This window comes from Plecotus auritus, assembly GCF_963455305.1.
Source record: "Plecotus auritus genome assembly, chromosome: 1".
In the NCBI taxonomy this organism is placed as follows: domain Eukaryota; kingdom Metazoa; phylum Chordata; class Mammalia; order Chiroptera; family Vespertilionidae; genus Plecotus; species Plecotus auritus.
The window spans coordinates 148,752,876-148,772,189 of NC_137770.1; the positions used below are offsets into that span (position 1 = coordinate 148,752,876).

Genomic DNA, 19,314 nt, shown 5'->3' on the forward strand with positions numbered 1-19,314 from the left:
TATATTAGAGGCCCGGTGCATGAATTTGTGCATGGGTAGGGTCCAGCCAGCCTGGCCAGGGGGAGGGGACATGGGCAGTAGGCTGGCCTGCCTGCTGGTTGAACTCCTGGTCGAGGGGGTAATTTGCATATTAGCCTTTTATTATATAGGATCATATAGGATATACACAGAGTGGCCAGAATATTATGCATTCAGAGAGCATAATAATCTGGCCACTCAGTGTATATACACTAGGGGGCCTAGTGTATGAAATTTGTGCACAGGGTGATCCCCTCACCCCAGCCTGCACCCTCTGTAATCTGGGACCCCTTGGGGATGTCCGACTGCTGGTTTAGGCCTGATCCCGGGGATGGAGCCTAAACCGGCAGTTGGACATCCCTCTCACAATCCTGGACCACTGGCTCCTAATCTCTCACCTGCCTACCTGCCTGGTTGCCCCTAACTCCCCCCACCCCGCCAGCCTGATCACCCCTCACTGCCTCTAAGTGCCAGCCTGATTGCCCCTAACTGCCCCCCCACCGGCCTGTGTAACCCCCAGTTGCCCCCCAGTCAGCCTGATCACCCCTCATGCCCCTCCCCCCCCAGCCAGCCTCGTTGCCCCACACAGCCTGCTAGTCAGTCATTTGGTCATCCCTCACTAAACCCCTGCTGGCCTGGTCGCCCCACGCAGCCTGCTTGTTCAGTCGTTTGGTCATCCCTCACTAACCCCCCTGCTGGCCTGGGCATAGGCAGCCATCTTGTGAGGGTGTGAGGGTTAATTTGCATATTACCTCTTTATTATATAGTATCTATACTAATAAAAGGGTAATATACTAATTAGACCAGGAGAACTTCTGGGAGACCTTCCGGATGTCCTTCTGGACAAAACCATGGTGGTGGGGCCGAGGCAGAGGTGGTTAGGTGTGATCAGGCCAGGAGGGGAGGGCAGTTGGGGGTGATCAGGCTGGTGGGGGGGCAGTTGGGGCGAGCAGGCAAGCAGGGGGGGCCAGTTGGGGGTGAGCAGGCTGGCAGGGGGAGCAGTTGGGGGTGAGCAGGCCAGCAGGCAGAGTGGTTAGGGGTGATCAGGCAGGCAGGGTGCTGAGCGGTTGCAGTCAGCGGTCCCAGATTGGGAAAGGGATGCTCAACTGCTGGTTTAGGCCCAATCACATAGGGGGGCCAGCCAGCCGGACCCCACCCATGCATGAATTCATGCACCGGGCCTCCAGTAGCTAATAAAAGGCTAATATGCAAATCGACCAAATGGCAGAACGAGCAGTCACTATGACACACATTGACCACCAGGGGGAAGACACTCAACCAGAAGCCAGGCTCACGGTTGGCGAGCACAGTGGCGGTGGTGGGAGCCTCTCCTGCCTCTGTTGCAGCGCTAAGCCATCAGTCGGACATCCCCTGAAGGCTCCCAGACTGCGAGAGGGCACAGGCTGGGCTAAGGGACCCTCCCTTGAGTGCATGAATTTTGTGCACCAGGCCTCTAGTTGTAAATAATTCTGCAATGAGCTTTGGGTTCATAAATATTTTTGAATTCATGATTTTGTTTTCTTTGAATAAATGGCCAGAAGTGGAATTGCTGGGTAATTCTATATTTATTTTTTTGAGGAAACTCCATACTGTATTCCATAGTGGCTGCACTGTTTTACACTCTTACTAATAGTGCATGAGGGTTCCTTTTTCTCTATATCCTTGCCAATGCTTATTATATGTTGACTCTTTGGTAATAGACATTCTGACAAATTTGAGATAACTCGTTGTAGTTTTGATTTGCATTTCTCTGATGATTAATGATGTTGAGCTTCTTTATAGATGTCTATTGGCCATCTGCATGTCCTCTTTGGAGAAGTGGCTATTCAGGTTCCCTGCTCACTTTTTAAATCAGGATGTTTTTGTTTTATGTTGAGTGGTCTGAGTTCTTTATATTGAATATTAATCTCCTATTAGATATATATCATTTGCAAATATCTTCTCTCATTCTGTAGGCTTTTTGCTCATGGCTATTTTTATGCGTTTTATTATATGTGTGCATCCATATTTAATATACACTATTATTTTGCATGTTAACTTTATGTAAATAATACCACATAATACATATACTTCCATTTGCTCTTTTCATTCAACAATCTGTTTTTAATATCTTGAGATTAAATGCCCATTCAGATCTAATGCATTCTTTTTGCCATCATTCAGTATTACATTTTATGAATTTACCATGAGTCATGTACCCATTCACTCAGGTACCCAGTGCACATTAACAGTAGTTATGCAATTCCACTTTTTTGGAAATTGTTCCCAATAATTTTCAATTGCAATGCTTATGACAATGAATACTTTTGTACATATTTCTGAATGCAATCATGCAAGAGTTTCCCTAGTGTGGGCACCTAGAAGTGAAAGGGCTAGCTTTTATATTTACTATATGTTGCCAAATTCCAGTAGAAAATGTATGTATGCAAATTCCTGTCATCAGGTAGGAGAAACTTACCATCATATTCATGATATATATTTTCCACAAAACTTTCACTATGTTGTCTTATTTGATATTTAAAATGATGAGGTAGTGAGGGGGAATTATCCATCCCTGGTTTTAGATGATGTAACTGATAACCAGAAGCTTCTGAAGTGCCTTGGCAAAAACCAATACCCCAGGACTCAGTGGTCGGCAAACTCATTAGTCAACAGAGCCAAATAACAGCAGTACAACGATTGAAATTTCTTTTGAGAGCCAAATTTTTTAAACTTAAACTTCTTCTAATGCCACTTCTTCAAAATAGACTCGCCCAGGCCATGGTATTTTAAGGAAGAGCCACACTCAAGGGGCCAAAGAGCCGCATGAGGCTCGCGAGTTGCTGTTTGCCGACCACGGCCCCAGGTGAATTCAGGACTTCACGCAGGTGTCCTGACTCTAAGAACAGGGTGCTCCTAAGTGTTCTGACCTATGCTGTCTAGGTATTTTGAATCTAAGATCAGTGTGCTCTCCCCTGCGCCTTGCTGGTCAGATGATAAATAGCGGACGGGCTGGACCCTGTACGTAGCTTGTCAGTGAAGGCTGAACAACTGAAAGAACGTGAACAATGTGGTTGGAGCTGAGCGTGGATGTCCACATCCATTTAGGTTCCACGTTTTGAGTATTTATGAAGCTGTGTTGTGGAATGAGCAAGTGTTGTAAGGAAGGTGTTTGGGAAAGAATACAATTTTTAAAAAAAAAATAACTGCCCTTTCTGTACTAGACTGGATGGATACCTTGTCATCCCTGACTTAGCCTAGCACATTAATGGATCTAATAAATTATTGAATAATTCATGACAGCCTTACTTTCCAAAGGACTAAGGAAGAAACAAAGAAAGAAAACCACAGAATTCCCCATAAAGGTAACCGGCATTCATGGAGAAATTATCACAAGCCAGGCCCCACATATTACCCCAGTGACTCCTCACTCTGACCCTATGAGAGCCAACTATTGAAAGGAAAGTGAAGGTGTCACACTTTCCTCCCTTTGCACACACGACTTAGCCCATCAGTTGTTACACAAACAGCACCTGAGACCGCCAGTGACCTATCATCCCACATAATATTTCCAGGAATTCTTGTGTGAAGAAGGAAGGAGAGAGGGGAAGTATCCATTTATTGCCACTGTTAAAATTTCAAGCCATCTGTCTTTTCTTATATGGTTGTTTCCTTCCTCTCTACCCCTTATTAAGATAAAACTGGAATTTAGACCCCTTTTATTTATTTCTCCAAAATGCCACAGACTTGAGACTCTTTCTGTGTAGGAGACTTTGATTAAATATTTTAGGTACTGGCAGGTGATTACAGCAGAAAGTGGAAGAGCAGTTGAATTAAAATGTGATATTAGACTTCCTTGTCCTTAAAATGTCATGGTCATTCATTCTCTAATACTTCATTTCACTCCCCCTGTATTAATTTTCTATTGCTACATAACAAATTATCCCAAAACTTACTGGCTTAAACAACAGCATGTATAGTTCTGAGTTAGGAATCCCTGTGTAGCTTACTGGAGTCTTTCCTAGCTCAGTCACAGTTCTCTGCAAACTATTGGCTGGTGTCCTCCCTCAGCTCCCTGCCATGCAGGTCTCTCTACAGGGTGTATCATAACACAGAGCTAGCTTCATCAGAGCGACCAATATACTGGTAGAATGGAAAAGAGAGTGACAACAGGAGGGAGAGTGCTGGCAAGATGGAAGTGTCCACCTTCCATCACCTAATCATGGAAGTGGCATCCTATTACTTTTGCTTGTAATCTGCTTATTAGAAGCAAGTTAGGACCACTCCACATGCCAGGGGAGGAGAGTGCACAAGAGCACAGATTTTTGGAGCCAGGTCATCAGAAGTTGCAGCCCCCATAGTCCCAACTGAGTAATTTTTGTGGATTATGTCTCCTGCTCAGACTCCTGCTGCATCAACATGGCTGACAAACCTCTGTCCTTGCGACTCTTTGTTTTTGCCTCCATAGGTCTCCAGTTTCCTCCCACTAAGCTTTATTCATTTCTTAAATAGGAATGTAGCTCTCCCCCATCTCACTTTAGTAGTAGAGGCTGATATCTATTAAGTACTTAAAGTGTGCTGGGAACTATCCTAAGTACTGTATATCTTTTAACCCATTTCATTCTGATGAACAATATGAGCTGTGTTCTCATGTCCATTTCATTTTACAGATTGGGAAGCTGGAGGGTAGAGAGGTGAGAAACTTGTCTAAAATAACATTAAAAAAAACACACCAAAAACCACAACATATCTCACAGCCATTCTCTGAGATCCTGAGAAGGTGTTTTGCTATCCAAAGAGTTTTTCTCTCTGAAAGAAATCCTGGCACCAGCTTCTAAGTAATGCATCCTGTAAAATAATGCATGTTTCTCTCAGCATTAAGTGTATGGCAACGGAAAGGGTTCCTTTTGCTTAGCTCCTTTATTTTCTCAAATTACCAGTCTTAGGACTCTGACCATAGGCCTCTATAAATATCATCAGAGAGGGATGCTAGTCTCTGCCTCAGTTTTGCTCCCCATATCACGTTATGCTGGAGATGACATGTGTGAACTTGGAAAAAGGGCTAACGTTTGCCCAGATCTCCTTAAGATTTTAAAGCATCAGTGTTAAAATTCATAAATGATTGGCTTGGTTTTAACTCTGGCTAGAATTTAGGGCAGAGATTTTCAACCTTTTTCATCTCACTGGACACGTAAACTTAATTACTAAAATTCTGTGGCACATCAAAAAATATATTTTTTGCTGATCTGACAAAAAAACACACAACACGTGTAATTTTTATTCATTCACACCAGATGACTATTGCTGTGTTGCCTATTGTCATTTCTTATTTGACAATCTAAGGGAAAAGGTCAGTGCCTGTGACTAAATAGTCAAGTATTGCATGTTTTAAAATTTCTTGTGGCACAGCAGTTGGAAATCTCTGGCTTAGGGTATGGATGGTTCCTGACAGTACTGCATAGGTCATGTGTTCTGCATACTCGTCCTTGGGGATTGGTCTGATGTCCTCCGCCCACCTTCCACTTTCCATGTCCTCTCACAGCTGGTGAAAGGCTGGTACAGTCAGTGAGAAGGCATCTGAGAGCAGTGTGTGTGGCCTGTGCCCTGGGATTGGACCCTCATCCATTGCCCTTTGGGACCAGAATGCAGAAAGCCTGCCCAGAAAGCAGCCCCAATTGACCTCTAACCCACTGTAAATAGCCTCTTTTACCCACAGCCGTGTCTGCTATGCATTTACACACTCTAATCCAAGAGAGGGGACAGTTTTTTCTTAACTCTCAGTTTTTCTCAATCTTATCCTATTTTGGGGGGGCCATAGACTCCTACATGCATTTATTTATTTGAACACCAAACATTTGTAGTCTGTGACATGCACGTTCTTTTCTTTTTAAAAGTCTCCTATTTATACAATAAAATTAAGGTTTGGTATTATGAATATGTATTCTGGTATCTGAAAATTTTACAGAACTCTAGATATTTTCTAAAGAGACCAACTTTTCTGTTAAAATTAGATTACCACTTAACTAGATCTGCCTGTTTTCAGAGCCCCTGTAGTGTTAACTCTCAGGAATGGTGGCTACTTTTCCTTTGGTGTATTCAATTTCAAAATTTTATTTTACTAACATCAGGTCAGAAAAATCAATTCCCAGGCCTAGAAAACTCTCAGCAGTAGACTTCAATAAGAATTCTATATCTATAAGTTATATGACTACACGTGTAGCCAATAGTAGTATAATTTGCTAGCTTTATCTGGGGCACTAAATGGAAGTAAGGAAAAATGCATATTGATAATTTTCATGACCTTAGAATTTTAAATAAATAGGAACAAGTTTCCTATATTTTCTTCCTTGCATTTTTCCTTATAATTTTAAAATTAAAACTTAAATTTATTTGATATTACAAGTGTAATAACACTCTTAAAAGAATTGCTATTCTAAACTATTAAAAAAAATCAACTGTCTCCTTGATAACTTGAGGTATTATACTTTTATATAATAACAATTAGGTACATATAACTTAATAATTCTAAAAAGCATTTTATTATTATTTTTTAAATCCTCACCTGAGGATATTTTTCCATTGAATTTTAGAGAGCAGAAGAGAAAGAGAAAGACAGAGAGAAATATTGATGTGAGAGAAATGCAATGATTGGTTGCCTCCTGCACACGCCCAACCAGGGCCCAGGCTGGGGAGGAGCCTGCAACAGAGGTATGGACCTTTGACTGGAATCGAACTTGGGACCCTTCAGTCAACAGGCCAACGCTCTATCCACTGAACCAAACTGGCTAGGGCCTAAAAAGCATTTTAAAGAGGAGTAACATAATATAATGTAGAAATTGGAGAAAGAATTAAGTTCCTGACTCTTGGATCACTAGCTCCCATTATCACTAGTTCCCATGGTCACTAGTTCCCATTGTCACAAGCTCCCATTGTAACTAGCTCCCATTGTCACTAGCTCTCATTGTCACTAGCTCCTATTGTCATGAGCAGCTCCCATTGTCACTAGCTCCCATTGTCACTAGCTCCCATTGTCACTAGCTCCCATTGTCACTAGCTCCCATTGGATGAGACAATACTTAATAGTTAGCACACTTGTTAAGTCTCACTTTAATCATTTTTTAAAAATCACATGGTGTTGAGGACTAAGTTAGAATGTGACAGTTCTACAGTGTGAATCATGTTTAGGGTGCCATTGCTATATACTTTTGATTTGGGGACATTTGGGATCCTTCTACCTGGGATCCATTCCTTGTGAAACAATGCTTCAGCCATATGAATTTCAGCAGAGGTCCTGCAAATCCAAGGTCTCTGAGGTTGGGGTGGGGGGCTAGAAAACATGGAGACCCCCTGGAAGATGTGCCCTCTCAAAGGATCGCAGGCACTGCCTCCTTCATGTGACTTTCTGAAGTTTCCAGCTTAACTTTCTATGTTACTCTTTCCTTTTTTTTTTTTTTTGCTTAAGAGGATTGCAATCATTCAGAGGAAAAAAAGAGAGTTTAGAAAGGCAAGGAACAATATCCATTCACTCACTAGAGCTCTGAATTTAGGGAGAAATAAAGAAGACTAGAAGAATCTTGCTTTTGTAAGTTCATGGATTTGTAAAAATACTCTTAATGATGTGTTGTTGTTACTTGGGGGTGTCTATAAACTTCATAGAGCCCGAGTGTTCCACTAGAATTTAAGAAATGTTGTTCTATATGAACAAACAAACAAATCACCAAGAGAAGCAGGTAGTCTTGCCCAAGAATCAATTAGTACACTTTCCCAGACCCTGTAACCCTGGACATTCTAGAAGGTAGTCACTAGAGCAAGTATTAATATAACATTACTAAAGCCCTAGGTTGTTATAGTTATCACCTTAAGAAAGTAGAAAACCAAGTATAGAAATAATAAAGTCTTTAATTAAACCAATGATGATAATATTGGAAAGTAGGGTTAAGTGTAAATGTCCTAAGACAGTGGTCGGCAAACTGCGGCTCGCGAGCCACATGCAGCTCTTTGGCCACTTGAGTGTGGCTCTTCCACAAAATACCATGGCCTGGGCGAGTCTATTTTGAAGAAGTGGCGTTAGAAGAAGTTTAAGTTTAAAAAATTTGGCTCTCAAAAGAAATTTCAATCGTTGTACTGTTGATATTTGGCTCTGTTGACTAATGAGTTTGCCGACCACTGTGCTAAGAGGTTCTGTAATATGGTTTATACGTTATTTTGACTACTTTTTTAAGGTGTCCAAATTATTTTTAAAAAAGCAGTCAGACTAGATTAGAAAGTATATTATGAATTGGTTAAGAAAATGTAAGCCCAGATGGTGTGGCTCAGTGGTTGAGTGTCAACCTATAAACCAGGTGGTCATGGTTTGATTTCAGGTCAGGGCACATGCCGGGGTTGAGAGCTCAATCCCCAGTAGGGGGTATACAGGAGGCAGCGATCAATGATTCACTCTCATCATTGATATATCTATCTCTCTCTCCCTCTCCCTTCTCTCTGATATCAATAAAAATATATTTTAAAAAAGAAAAGAATATGTCATCTAGAGTTTAATCCATCTTTAAATGTTGAATAAAAATCAGTTTTAATGTTTATTTAAGAGCTATATAGATTTAAAATTTGACCATTAATCTTGAAAAAGAAAATAATTGCTGTGTCAGAATCACATTTATTTAAAATTCATTATTGTAAAATCTTTAGGTCCCCCTCTCCCACGTGAGCGAGTTACAAACTCTCTAAATGTTTGATTCACATAACTTGTATAAATTCTACTGAGAATAGCCTCCCAATTATATTCATGCTCTAAAAAGAACATTGATTTTAATCATCACTAGATATTTAGTCATTGGTGTATCCCTTCCTTGTATTAAATCCATGAACTTTAAATTTTTTCCTAAGAATTTCTTATTATAGATAAATGACATTTTTTGAGTGAAACAACAGTACTTTAATTTCATATTTTAATCCCACTCTGGTAGTTGGCCATTTGATGCATCTATTCTACTCAATTGGTATCTTGCATTTGATAAAATGAGAGTTTCAATTCTGTGCTCCAGAATCTAGCTGTCTGTTTCCACATGACCTGCTCCCTCGCAGGAATATGTGACTTGGCCACATTATTTGGGCTCTTTGTGCATCAGATGAGGGATTCTTGGGAGGAGAAAATGGGATAAATGTACATGAAGAGCTGAGTCCAGTTCCTGGCACATAGTAAGCACTTAATGAATAGTTGCTATTATTATTATCACTCAAAGAAAAAGAACTCATTTACTACTGGTTTGCACAAAAGAGCATTAAAAATTTCACACAGAGTTCCAAGGAAATGAGCCAACTTCAATTTCACAAACCAATACAGCAATTTTGAGCTCATGTAATGAAAACTCTATTCCATTGGTAAGTATGGGAGGCCACCTAGTTCCAGCATAGTACTGGGTGAACACAGAGCCCAATATATTTTCTTAATTTTTGAGGTAATTTTCTAAATTAAACTCACATCACTGTATCACTTGGATGAACTCTGTCATTTCTCTTCCTTCTTAACCATGACTGTCTGAAGAACAAAAAGTGCTAGCAAATGATGGGTTTCTGAAAAGAAATGGTGACTCATCATTGTTTTTCATCTATTGCTCCTGTATTCGTTCTTGCATCAAAGGTTTTCAGTACATGTTGTGGGTATGGCCTATGATGTGACTGCCTTGGAGTTAGAGGAGGAAGGAGGGCTATGAGAGCAAAGGTGTTTATGAAGACATCCGGGGATCTAATAGTGCTCTGGCAGAGACTATCCTACTGAAATCACCATCATGTCCCTAGAAATGGCCAAAGACTCAGACATTCCCATGAAACTGTGTGACACAACAGAATAAAGCATTCGATCTGGCAAATGTTTTGTTTTCCACTATCTCACCAATGTGCAAATAGTCCATGGAACATAGGCCTTTTAGGTGAAAGTATGAAGTTCTGAACCATTATTTTCCAATTGTCTTTCTTTGTAGGCATATGATGGTTTAAGCTCCACATCTACCCGCCTTGCCCGTGCTTGTGGAAGACAGCAGCTGACTAACCCCATCACCTCTTCAGGAAATAGCCTCTTTGTGAGATTTCTCTCTGGCCCTTCTAGACAGAGCAGGGGCTTCCAAGCTCATTTCAGGCAAGGTAGGTACAGGGTGGGTCTCTCTGGGCACCGGCCATCCCTCCTTAAGTGCCTCTCTTGGTGCTACAATAAAATAAGACCAATCTTTAGAAATTGGTCCCAGCTTTCTACTTCATATGCAACAACTTAAATAAAATCAAGAAACTATGATTTGCAATTATTCCATTTATTGATTTTTTCAATTAACCATTGTCTAGCTTGGTGCCAACTTCCTTTGGATCTCTGGAACTCTCCGACAAGTTTTCAGAACAATACTTACAAGCGGCTTTAATACTAGAGATATGATTTCTAAGTGTCTATCCAAATTCATTTGTCCATAGATAAATTACCTAACATTTATCCAAGGTTGTACATGAAAAGGAGATAAACCACTATAAATTACAACTTGCTTGTAATGTAGAGTCAGATTTTAACCCTTGAATCTTGCCACTGTCCACCTGCCAATGTTGTTTTCCATTGCTTTTTTTCTTAAATCACCACTTTCCAGTTCTTCTGACTGGACCTTTTTATTCATTGCCTTTGATCTGGTAATTCTTAGAAATCAATCCTTTACCCTACTGTCAGAGAGGGAACCCAGAACAAGAAGGTTGTGAGTTGGCTTCTGTAGGCCTCTGATTTTATTCAGATGACCTTTGTCATTTCAAATAAGTTTAGTCTGCTTGGCCACTTGTGTGTTTCAGTGTGCTTGCTTGCATTCCATAGTAGAGAGCCCTGGCTAGGGAGAGTTTCTGGACTGCGGTCTCCCAAAGACATACTGTACACTTTGGAGCAAGACAGACTGCATAAATCAACCACTCTCTGTACTTCCAAAGAAAGAACAGTTTTTTAATACATTTTCCCCATTTAATTAATCACTTATGCTTTGCTTCAGAGTAAAAAAACAGTCCCCAATAGATCTTCTCTTGGACTATTATAACAGCCTCCTCAATCTCACCATCCTTTCTCCATCTTCCTTCAAAGTGAACTCGCAAAAGCCTCGTTCTGATCATGCCCTTGAAAGTGGCAATATCTGTCTGGCACTGCACTGCCTAGGGAATGGCGCCCGAGCTCCTTCAGACGTTACCCAAGGCCCAGGAACCTGCTCTGATCTTTTATTCAGTGTCACTTCCAACTCCCCCAGGGCCCCACACTTCAGCCAAGTCTGTGTAGATGTAGTCCTTACTGTCCTCTGTATTTCTGCTCAGGCTGCCCTCCCCCAGAACTACCCTTCCTCACCCCCAATTCCTCCTCCAGCCACTATCTCCTCCCTGACTCTCCTCTTACACTCTCACTGGCAACAGACTCTCCCTCCTCTCATTCCCATAGAGTTTTGCACTTCTCTGATAACCCACAGCCATTCTTGTGTTCAATTGCATATTGATTTTCCTAGGAAAAAAAAAGGTGTCCATAAAAAGATTATTTCTATACCTATAATTATGAGTAGGCAGAGCAAGTGAATCAATGCCAGAGTTTTGTTTGAGTGATTCAGTCAACTCATAGCCATTTAATCTGCTGTTCTATGTGGCTCCCCACTTCCTGTAATTGAAGGATATGGTTATAAATGTACAGTGAAAAGCCATTTCTCATAGTTTATGTGCAGCTTCCTCAGCAGATTACTTCCTTGGCCTAAATTTTGGAAATAAGGAAAAATCAATTATGTTTTCATTCATCAAATAATTGTTGTGCATAGTCAGTGGACATCCAGAGTACATGACATGTGTGTGTGTTTGTGTGTCCTCAGTCTGTGGAGGCTACATCCTTACGAACTCCTTTGATACAATATCCTCTCCATTGTTCCCTGCCAAGTATCCAGACAATCAGAACTGCAGCTGGATAATTCAAGCTCAACCCCCATGTAAGTAACAAAAACAAAGAAGGAAAGGAATGCAGGATGGATGGTGTCTGTGGGAAAGTCCTACCATGACTAATGTTCTTATCTCTTCCGAGCTAACAATTGATGACCTTCCTCTTTTTTTTGAAGTCCCAATTCCTGCTCTGCACAAGAACAAACATTACCTAATTTGATAAAAAAGTTATTTTACATTTTATTCTTAATTTAAAATTTGTTTTAAGTTCCAAGGCCTCACAAAGGATAAGAAACACCCTATAACCTTATTGTATTGACAGGCATGTGAGATTGGGGGTAAGCAAAACTAATTGATAAATAAGTAAACAATTTTTGACACCTATGCCTTGGGTGTAGCAGATGCACAAAAACAGCTGCCATATGGATAAATAAATAAGAACCATAGACTGGAAAATTAATAACTCATAGTTTGGAAATGCAATGCCTTGAGCATATTGCTCTTTAATCAAAGTGGAAGTTAATTATAAAACCTGATCTCTCCTGCAGTGCTTGTATTTAAAAAAAAAATCCCAGCACAGGCCTGGAAGAAACACTTAATGAGTACTTACATTGTTTTGTTTTTGGAATCCTGGAGTCTTATTTTCGAACCTGGTAAAACCTTACCACATGTTACAGACAAAGAGAATGAGGAGACCCTTCAGGACTCAAGCTGTGACCTGAGAGCCGGTGACCCTGGGGCCATTATGAATCTTGTTTTCCTTGAGGTTTTCAGGAAAAATTTATGATTTCAGACATAATGTGAGAAAGGCATTAAGCTCTTGACTCCACTCTACAATTAATGACCTGGGTGATAACAGGGAAGTCACTTAAGCTAATGAGGCCCCATTAGCTAATCTAAAAAAATGATGAGTTTGGCTTAACTATTCTCTAACACATTTCCTGGGATGTCAAGAGTTAACAAATGGATATCTTTACTGATATGCATAGACTTTGGTGGATGGTGATGTGATCCTTAGTCAATTGCTGCCTGGAGCGTGGAGCCCCAAAGCAAGTTGCCAGCCCTCCAAAAACTGAGCCTTAGGTAAAGAGGTCCCCTGCCTTGAGCCAGCAGCTCTGCGCCTCGGGATAATTTATGATGAATTGTAATGCATTTAGATGAGATCTCACTGGTTCAAAGCCAGCATCAGGGAAGATCCTATTCCGAGGACAGGGACCCTGGAAGAATGACAAAAAGAAAACATACACAGGTACTTGCTGTTCTGCAAGTAATTCAAAGCTTTCTTTTTAAATGACTGAACCACACACAGGGCCCTGGCCTTACAGTGAAACTGACAGTGCTAGGTAGGATATGCGTGCCAGGAAGAAGAATGTGTCTTATTTACAATCGCACATAAAGAACCAAGATGTAAGGAACGATTCTACTGAGAAAAATACTTAGGAGAAGAACATAGCTATGGCTGAAATAAAAATATGTAAAGTCTGCATTTTCTAACAAGATGTTCCCCATAGTGCATGGAGGACCCAGGAGTCCTCTTCTTTACCGGCATTTCAGCATTTCAGATTCTCTAGGTGTTTTCCGCAGAAACCTTGTCACTTTCCCTCTTCATCCCCTCAACCCCTGGGCAGATCTGCCCATTTCAGTGCTTCCTGCTGGAGAAGCCATGCATGAATCATCAGAGGTAAAATTTCCCTCCCTGTATGTTCTATTTGCCAATACGCTATTAAATAGACTTCTCTTTTTCTTACAGTCAATCATATTACCCTCTCCTTTACTCACTTTGGACTTGAAAGCAGCACAACATGCACACAAGACTTTTTAGAAATTTTGGATGGCAACTATGGCGACGCGCCCCTCCGAGGTACCGTGCCTGGAGTCCTCTCGTTTCTGTCTGTGGCCTTGGCTCGGTTTTATTTATATTCTGGCATATCTGTGTGCTGTCATTCAAGGTCAGAATGTTTCTAATAAACATGAAGAGCAGCATAAGCCAAGTAAAGATAATTAGGGGATAAGAAACTGGAATTCAATGTGGGGTTCAAGAAACTCAGCTTGTTCATATTCAAGGACATGAATAGTTTATGCACGTTTTTAAATTTAAAAGTTGCAAACACTTAGATAGCAGTGAAATGCAATCTACCCCAGCATTAAGTAGCATTCTATGAGAAATTTCTCAATATTTGACCACAGTTCTTATATTCAAATTAAGCATGTTTTTATTTTCTGGTTTTGTCCTCAGTGGAAGCAAAAAAATAATTATAAGTAAATAAGTAATCTGGATTGGGTTTGTAAAACACCCCAGTAAAACTAAATATTGCAGCTATCTAGGTTCTAGTATGTCCTAAAAATAATTTCAAGTTATTTGAACGTTCTCCATGAGTTACTAAATATTGCAGCTATCTAGGTTCTAGTATGTCCTAAAAATAATTTCAAGTTATTTGAACGTTCTCCATGAGTTACTTATATTTGAGCATCTCCTGGTAAAGTAGAAGACGAGCACCCTCAGAGAAGGGATTTTGTTGGGCTCAATTCCCAGTACCCAGAACAGTGCCTGAGACAATAGCGGGCAATCAATGAATACGCTCTGCTCTGTGCCCACTTCTGATTGTATTGCTTTTTATCTCTAAGCATTTGACCAAGAATGAGGGTATATTATTTAACAAACACATCTAGAACTCACCTTGTGCTGAGCACTATTGTGAGAACTTAGAAACAGTATCTCAATTAATCCTCATACCCTTATGATAGAGGTTTCATTACTTATTGATATTCTCTTTGCTCAAGTGGGGTAACCGAGGCACAGAGAACTTAAGTAACTTGCCCAGGTCATGTGACTAGTAAATGGTAGAGCTCAGAGTTAAATGCAGGTATTCTGGTTCTAGCATTCACACTTTTCTCGGCTATAATATTTTGCTTTTAAGCACTGGTGCATTTATTTGTACATTTATTACTGTGCTAGAGATTTTAGCATTAGTTATATTTGGAGCCAGGCCATCTACATTGTTCTCAGCTTCCCCTAATATCCTTTATCATGTTTATAAATCATCTCTCCTATGTTTCTATTTGTAGTTTATTTTTAATTCTCAGGCATTGTTTCAAACACTGACCCAATTTAAATGGTTCTCCTAATAGTGATTGCCTCTGTTTGCTTTGGTTTCTTATGATTCTAGTAAATTCGTTTACTAGAAATATTGGCCTATGCCCTGTTATCATTCACTAGAGGCCCGGTGCATGAAATTTGTGCACTGGGGGGGTTGGTGTCCCTCAGCTCAGCCTGCACCCTCTCCAATTTGGGACCCCTCAGGGGATGACCACAGGGATCAGGCCTAAACCAGCAGTCAGACATCCCTCTCACAATCCAGGACTGCTGGCTCCCAACTGCTCGCCTGCCTGCCTGCCTGATTGCCCCCTAACCACTCCCCTGCCAGCCTGATTGATACCTAACTGCTCCCCTGCTGGGCCGATCGCCCCCAACTGTCCTCCACTGCCAGCCTGTTCACCCTCAACTGTCCTCCCCTGCTGGCCTGATCGCCCACAACTGCCCTCCCCTGCCAGCCATCTGGTGATGCCATGGGGGCAGCCATCTTGTGACCATATGGGGGCGGCCATCTTCTGACCACCTGGGGGAGGCCATCTTGTGTGTGAGGGTGTGATGGTCAATTTGCATATTACCTATTTATTATATGGGATTCTCCCTGTCATTATTTAGGCCGATATTGTGGCACCTCCATGCCCCATCCCATTACTTCCTTCAGCAATGCTCTGACACTGAAGTTCATCTCTGATGCTAGTTTCAGTTCTGATGGTTTCCATGCTACATATGCCGCATCATCATCAGGTAAGACACATCAACAAATGGCACTACTAGGTTAACAGGAATGTGGTTGAATTCCTAGGTTTGTTATGTGGGACTGTTTTACCTTTACAGTTGGAGGCTAGTTTCCTGTGTCTAACCTTGCATTCTTCCAAATTAGGTTAACACACTTGTAAATTCTGGCAGCAGTGAACTCTGTACCACACCTTTATCCATTCACCCACCTATCGACATGTAGGGTGTTTGCACACCTTGGCTATTGTGACTAATGGTTTTAGAGAGTGAACTCTAGAAGTGAGCAGAATTGGCTGGAATGATCTTGGATGGCTTGTTTGGCAGTGTATTGGTGTTCTCCTCTGTGACAAGTTGGTTAAGGCAGCCCGTAATTAACAGTGTCTGATGGCATCTCTTAAGAACGGACAACCGCTGTTCTCCTGTCTCCCTGGCCTCGAGGTTGGTCTCAGGCAGGGTCTGTGTGCTGTCACTGATGGCTTGATGGATGGTGGCACATGGGAATGAGAGGAAGGAGGAGCCGCTAGTCCTGGGTCGCTTAGTCAGTGCTGTTTGTCAGCTGCCAGCTCCTTGTTATCAGCATTTAAAAGCCTTCCAACCGCAAGGAGATTTGTGTGTGGCTCAGTCTTCTCTGGAGGGGAAAAGCCGGAACACTGCCCCTGCTGTAGGCCAGGGTTGAAAATCATCCTGGTCAGAAATACTGAGTGGTTATAGGATTAAAACAAGTAATAGTACACAGGGAGAGAAGGCTTTGAGAAAAGGAACTGCAAAGGTTTCTTCTGATCCAGCATACCCTGTGGCTTTTCGTTTTCAGAATTTTTTTCTTATTTTATATGTCATGGTTTTTTGTGTGTGAAATAAATACTGTGAACAGCTCCTCTGGTGCTCCTCCTCCTTTATCTTGTGTGCCTTATATTTTATCTTTGCTCTGGCACTCACTGCTTCTCTTTTCTTCCAGCTTGTGGTGGAGACTTCCACATGGCTGAAGGCACCTTCGACAGCCCTGGCTACCCTGAAGTTTATCCCTCTAATGTGGAATGTGTCTGGAACATTGTCAGTTCCCCTGGCAACCGGCTCCAGCTGTCTTTCATGTAAATCTTTTTTTATGGAGTATTGTTTCAGTGGATCTGCAGGAAGGAAGCGCTGTTACTAATAGGGAGGACAACTAATAGCACATGTGGCCAAGCAACTGTTAGAGAACACGGTGGGAACTTTAGGAACTCTGTTTCCAAAGTTCCTCTGGTTTAGTCACAGTTTGGGTTATAAATAGTATTACAATTCTCTTGAGAATGGTCCTAGAGTCCTGCCTAATATTACCAGAAATACATGCCTGAGCTTTAATTTGTGGAGTCTTCATTTTTAGAGAACAGTAATTTCATCTTTTTTTTTTTTTAAGTTAGGAACATTTATATTCTGCCAGAGAATCACTAACATTCTTTCATCTAGCACAGTGGTTCTCAACCTTTTTAATGCCGCGACCCTTTAATACAGTTCCTCATGTTGTGGTGGCCCCCAACCATAAAATTATTTTCGTTGCTACTTCATAACTGTAATTTTGCTACTGTTAATGAATTGTAATGTAAATATCTGTGTTTTCTGATGGTCTTAGGCTCTACAGCAGCAGTTCTCAACTGCTAGCAGGGTCGCCTAAGACCATCGGAAAACACAGATATTTACATTACGATTCAAAACAGTAAAAAATTACAGTTATGAAGTAGCAACGAAAATAATTTTATGGTTGGGGGTCACCACAACATGAGGAACTATATTAAAGGGTCGCGGCATTAAAAAGGTTGAGAACCACTGTTCTAGCAGAAACTCTATCTCAGTTAAGCCTTCTTACCCACACACCTTATGACCCCCCCTACCCCACCCTAATCCACCTTTCCTTCTGCTCCTGCAAAGAATATTTGGGACATTTTTTGGAGCTAGTGGTTTATTTGTAAAATCACTCTCCTGTTCCTCAGTGAACTGCAAGACTTATGAACATAGGATCCCACAACGATCTGAGTGGTCTTGAAACAACAATGATGTATTTTCTAGAAGTAGATAGTGAAAAGCACGTGCTAAGTGAAGCAGGACTTTTTAATCATCCATAGAAATGAGCCTGTGACATGCCACACTCATAATGAAAGCTTAACAAATATTGAATGATAAGACTAGTATTTAAATTCACATTTTAAATTAAAAGTTATTTATAATACTATATTGTATATTGTTAAGCTTTGGTTGGATGGCTAATTCTGTTTTTGAAGAGAATATAATAAGTTAGTGCTGAGGAAAGAGGATTGTTTTGCTTGGCCTGTTTATTAAAAAAAAAAAAATCTTGCTGCTTCTCCTAGACATGCCATTCTGTGCATTAAGAATGGATAAAAAATGAGAGAACAGTCTTATTTGTGGACCATGTTCAAACATCTCAAGTTGCTTTATTTCAGCCCATCTATCGGACAGGCCTCCTTGGGGACAAGTGGCATTGTGTTAAAACAAAGACACCCTCCACGCCTGAGAGGCAAAGAAAATTTAAGTTGCCACACGGGGAAAGAGGTTTTTGCTTGCTTTTGTCTTTACTAAAAGCAAAGTTCTTTTTGTAATTTTTATCTGATATACATGTATTCCTTTATTCAATATCTATTAAGCCCCTACTATATGCTAGGCACATATTGGGCAAATGTTACTCCCATGCTAGATGCTTAATAAGTAATAGCGAATAAAACATGATCATTATCCTTATGATGAAGTCCGAAGTCCTTCACATGGCTTATTAGGCCTCATAATTGCCAAATAAAAGGGATTTTTTTCCATTTTTTTCCTCTCTGTCTTTACCACATTTACATTGTTGACCAATCTGACATTTGATAGTGCCAGGAATGGGGCCAGGCACTGGGACTGTTTAAAACCAATAAGATTCCCTTTCTTGGTAAGTTACTAATAAGTTAATGTCAAGAAGCTATTTATTTAAAGCCTAAAGAGATGCATTTCATCTATAGCAGATAATCATATAGGGTCACTGTTGAGATTAAAGGTCTGGAGTTTAAAATGTATAGTGCAAGGCTGATGCATCCCAGATGTTCAATGAATGTTAAATTCTCTTATTTGTCATTTCTAAAGTGTCTTGGGTGGTAGTTCACAGTTAAATTCAATTGGATAACACTTGACTCTCCTAGAAGATGGGAGACACAAAAAGCAAGTTTTATCTATTTTACTGTTTAAGGGACACTAAAGTTCTAATTTTTTATAGACAAATTTTAATGGCCCAGCTTTTTCCTTTCTCATGCATAAGAAGTAAATTTTTATTGTTTCCTGTTACTTGCTTGAGTTTTATTTGTAAAATATTCTGTAGAATGCAAGATGGTCCCCTTTATGTGGATGATAATGAGAAAGGCCTGCAAGTTATTTCTGCCATGGTCTAAACTACATCCAGATGGGTGGTTGGAAGTGTTCCTCTGGGGCGTGAGAGGAGCATATGAGAAGCATATGCCATACGTCAAGTTCTAAACCATGGGGTTTGGACTGTGGACACTGTGGTGAAACGGAATAGGGAGAAAAACTGAAGAAATTATGGTTGATCTGCAACA

General features: G+C 40.8%; 1 protein-coding gene across 1 annotated transcript in view; it reads left to right on the plus strand.

Annotated features, from left to right (window-relative positions):
* Positions 1–19,314, plus strand: part of CUBN (cubilin) — a gene marked incomplete at its 5' end in the record, with an annotated part of 316,681 nt that overhangs the window by 173,981 nt on the left and 123,386 nt on the right. Inside the window, 5 exons of the mRNA XM_080671851.1 lie at positions 9,975–10,134; positions 11,853–11,966; positions 13,667–13,777; positions 15,623–15,751; positions 16,698–16,830. Coding sequence (XP_080527977.1) covers positions 9,975–10,134; positions 11,853–11,966; positions 13,667–13,777; positions 15,623–15,751; positions 16,698–16,830 — 647 coding nt within the window. The remainder of the gene's footprint in view (positions 1–9,974; positions 10,135–11,852; positions 11,967–13,666; positions 13,778–15,622; positions 15,752–16,697; positions 16,831–19,314) is intronic.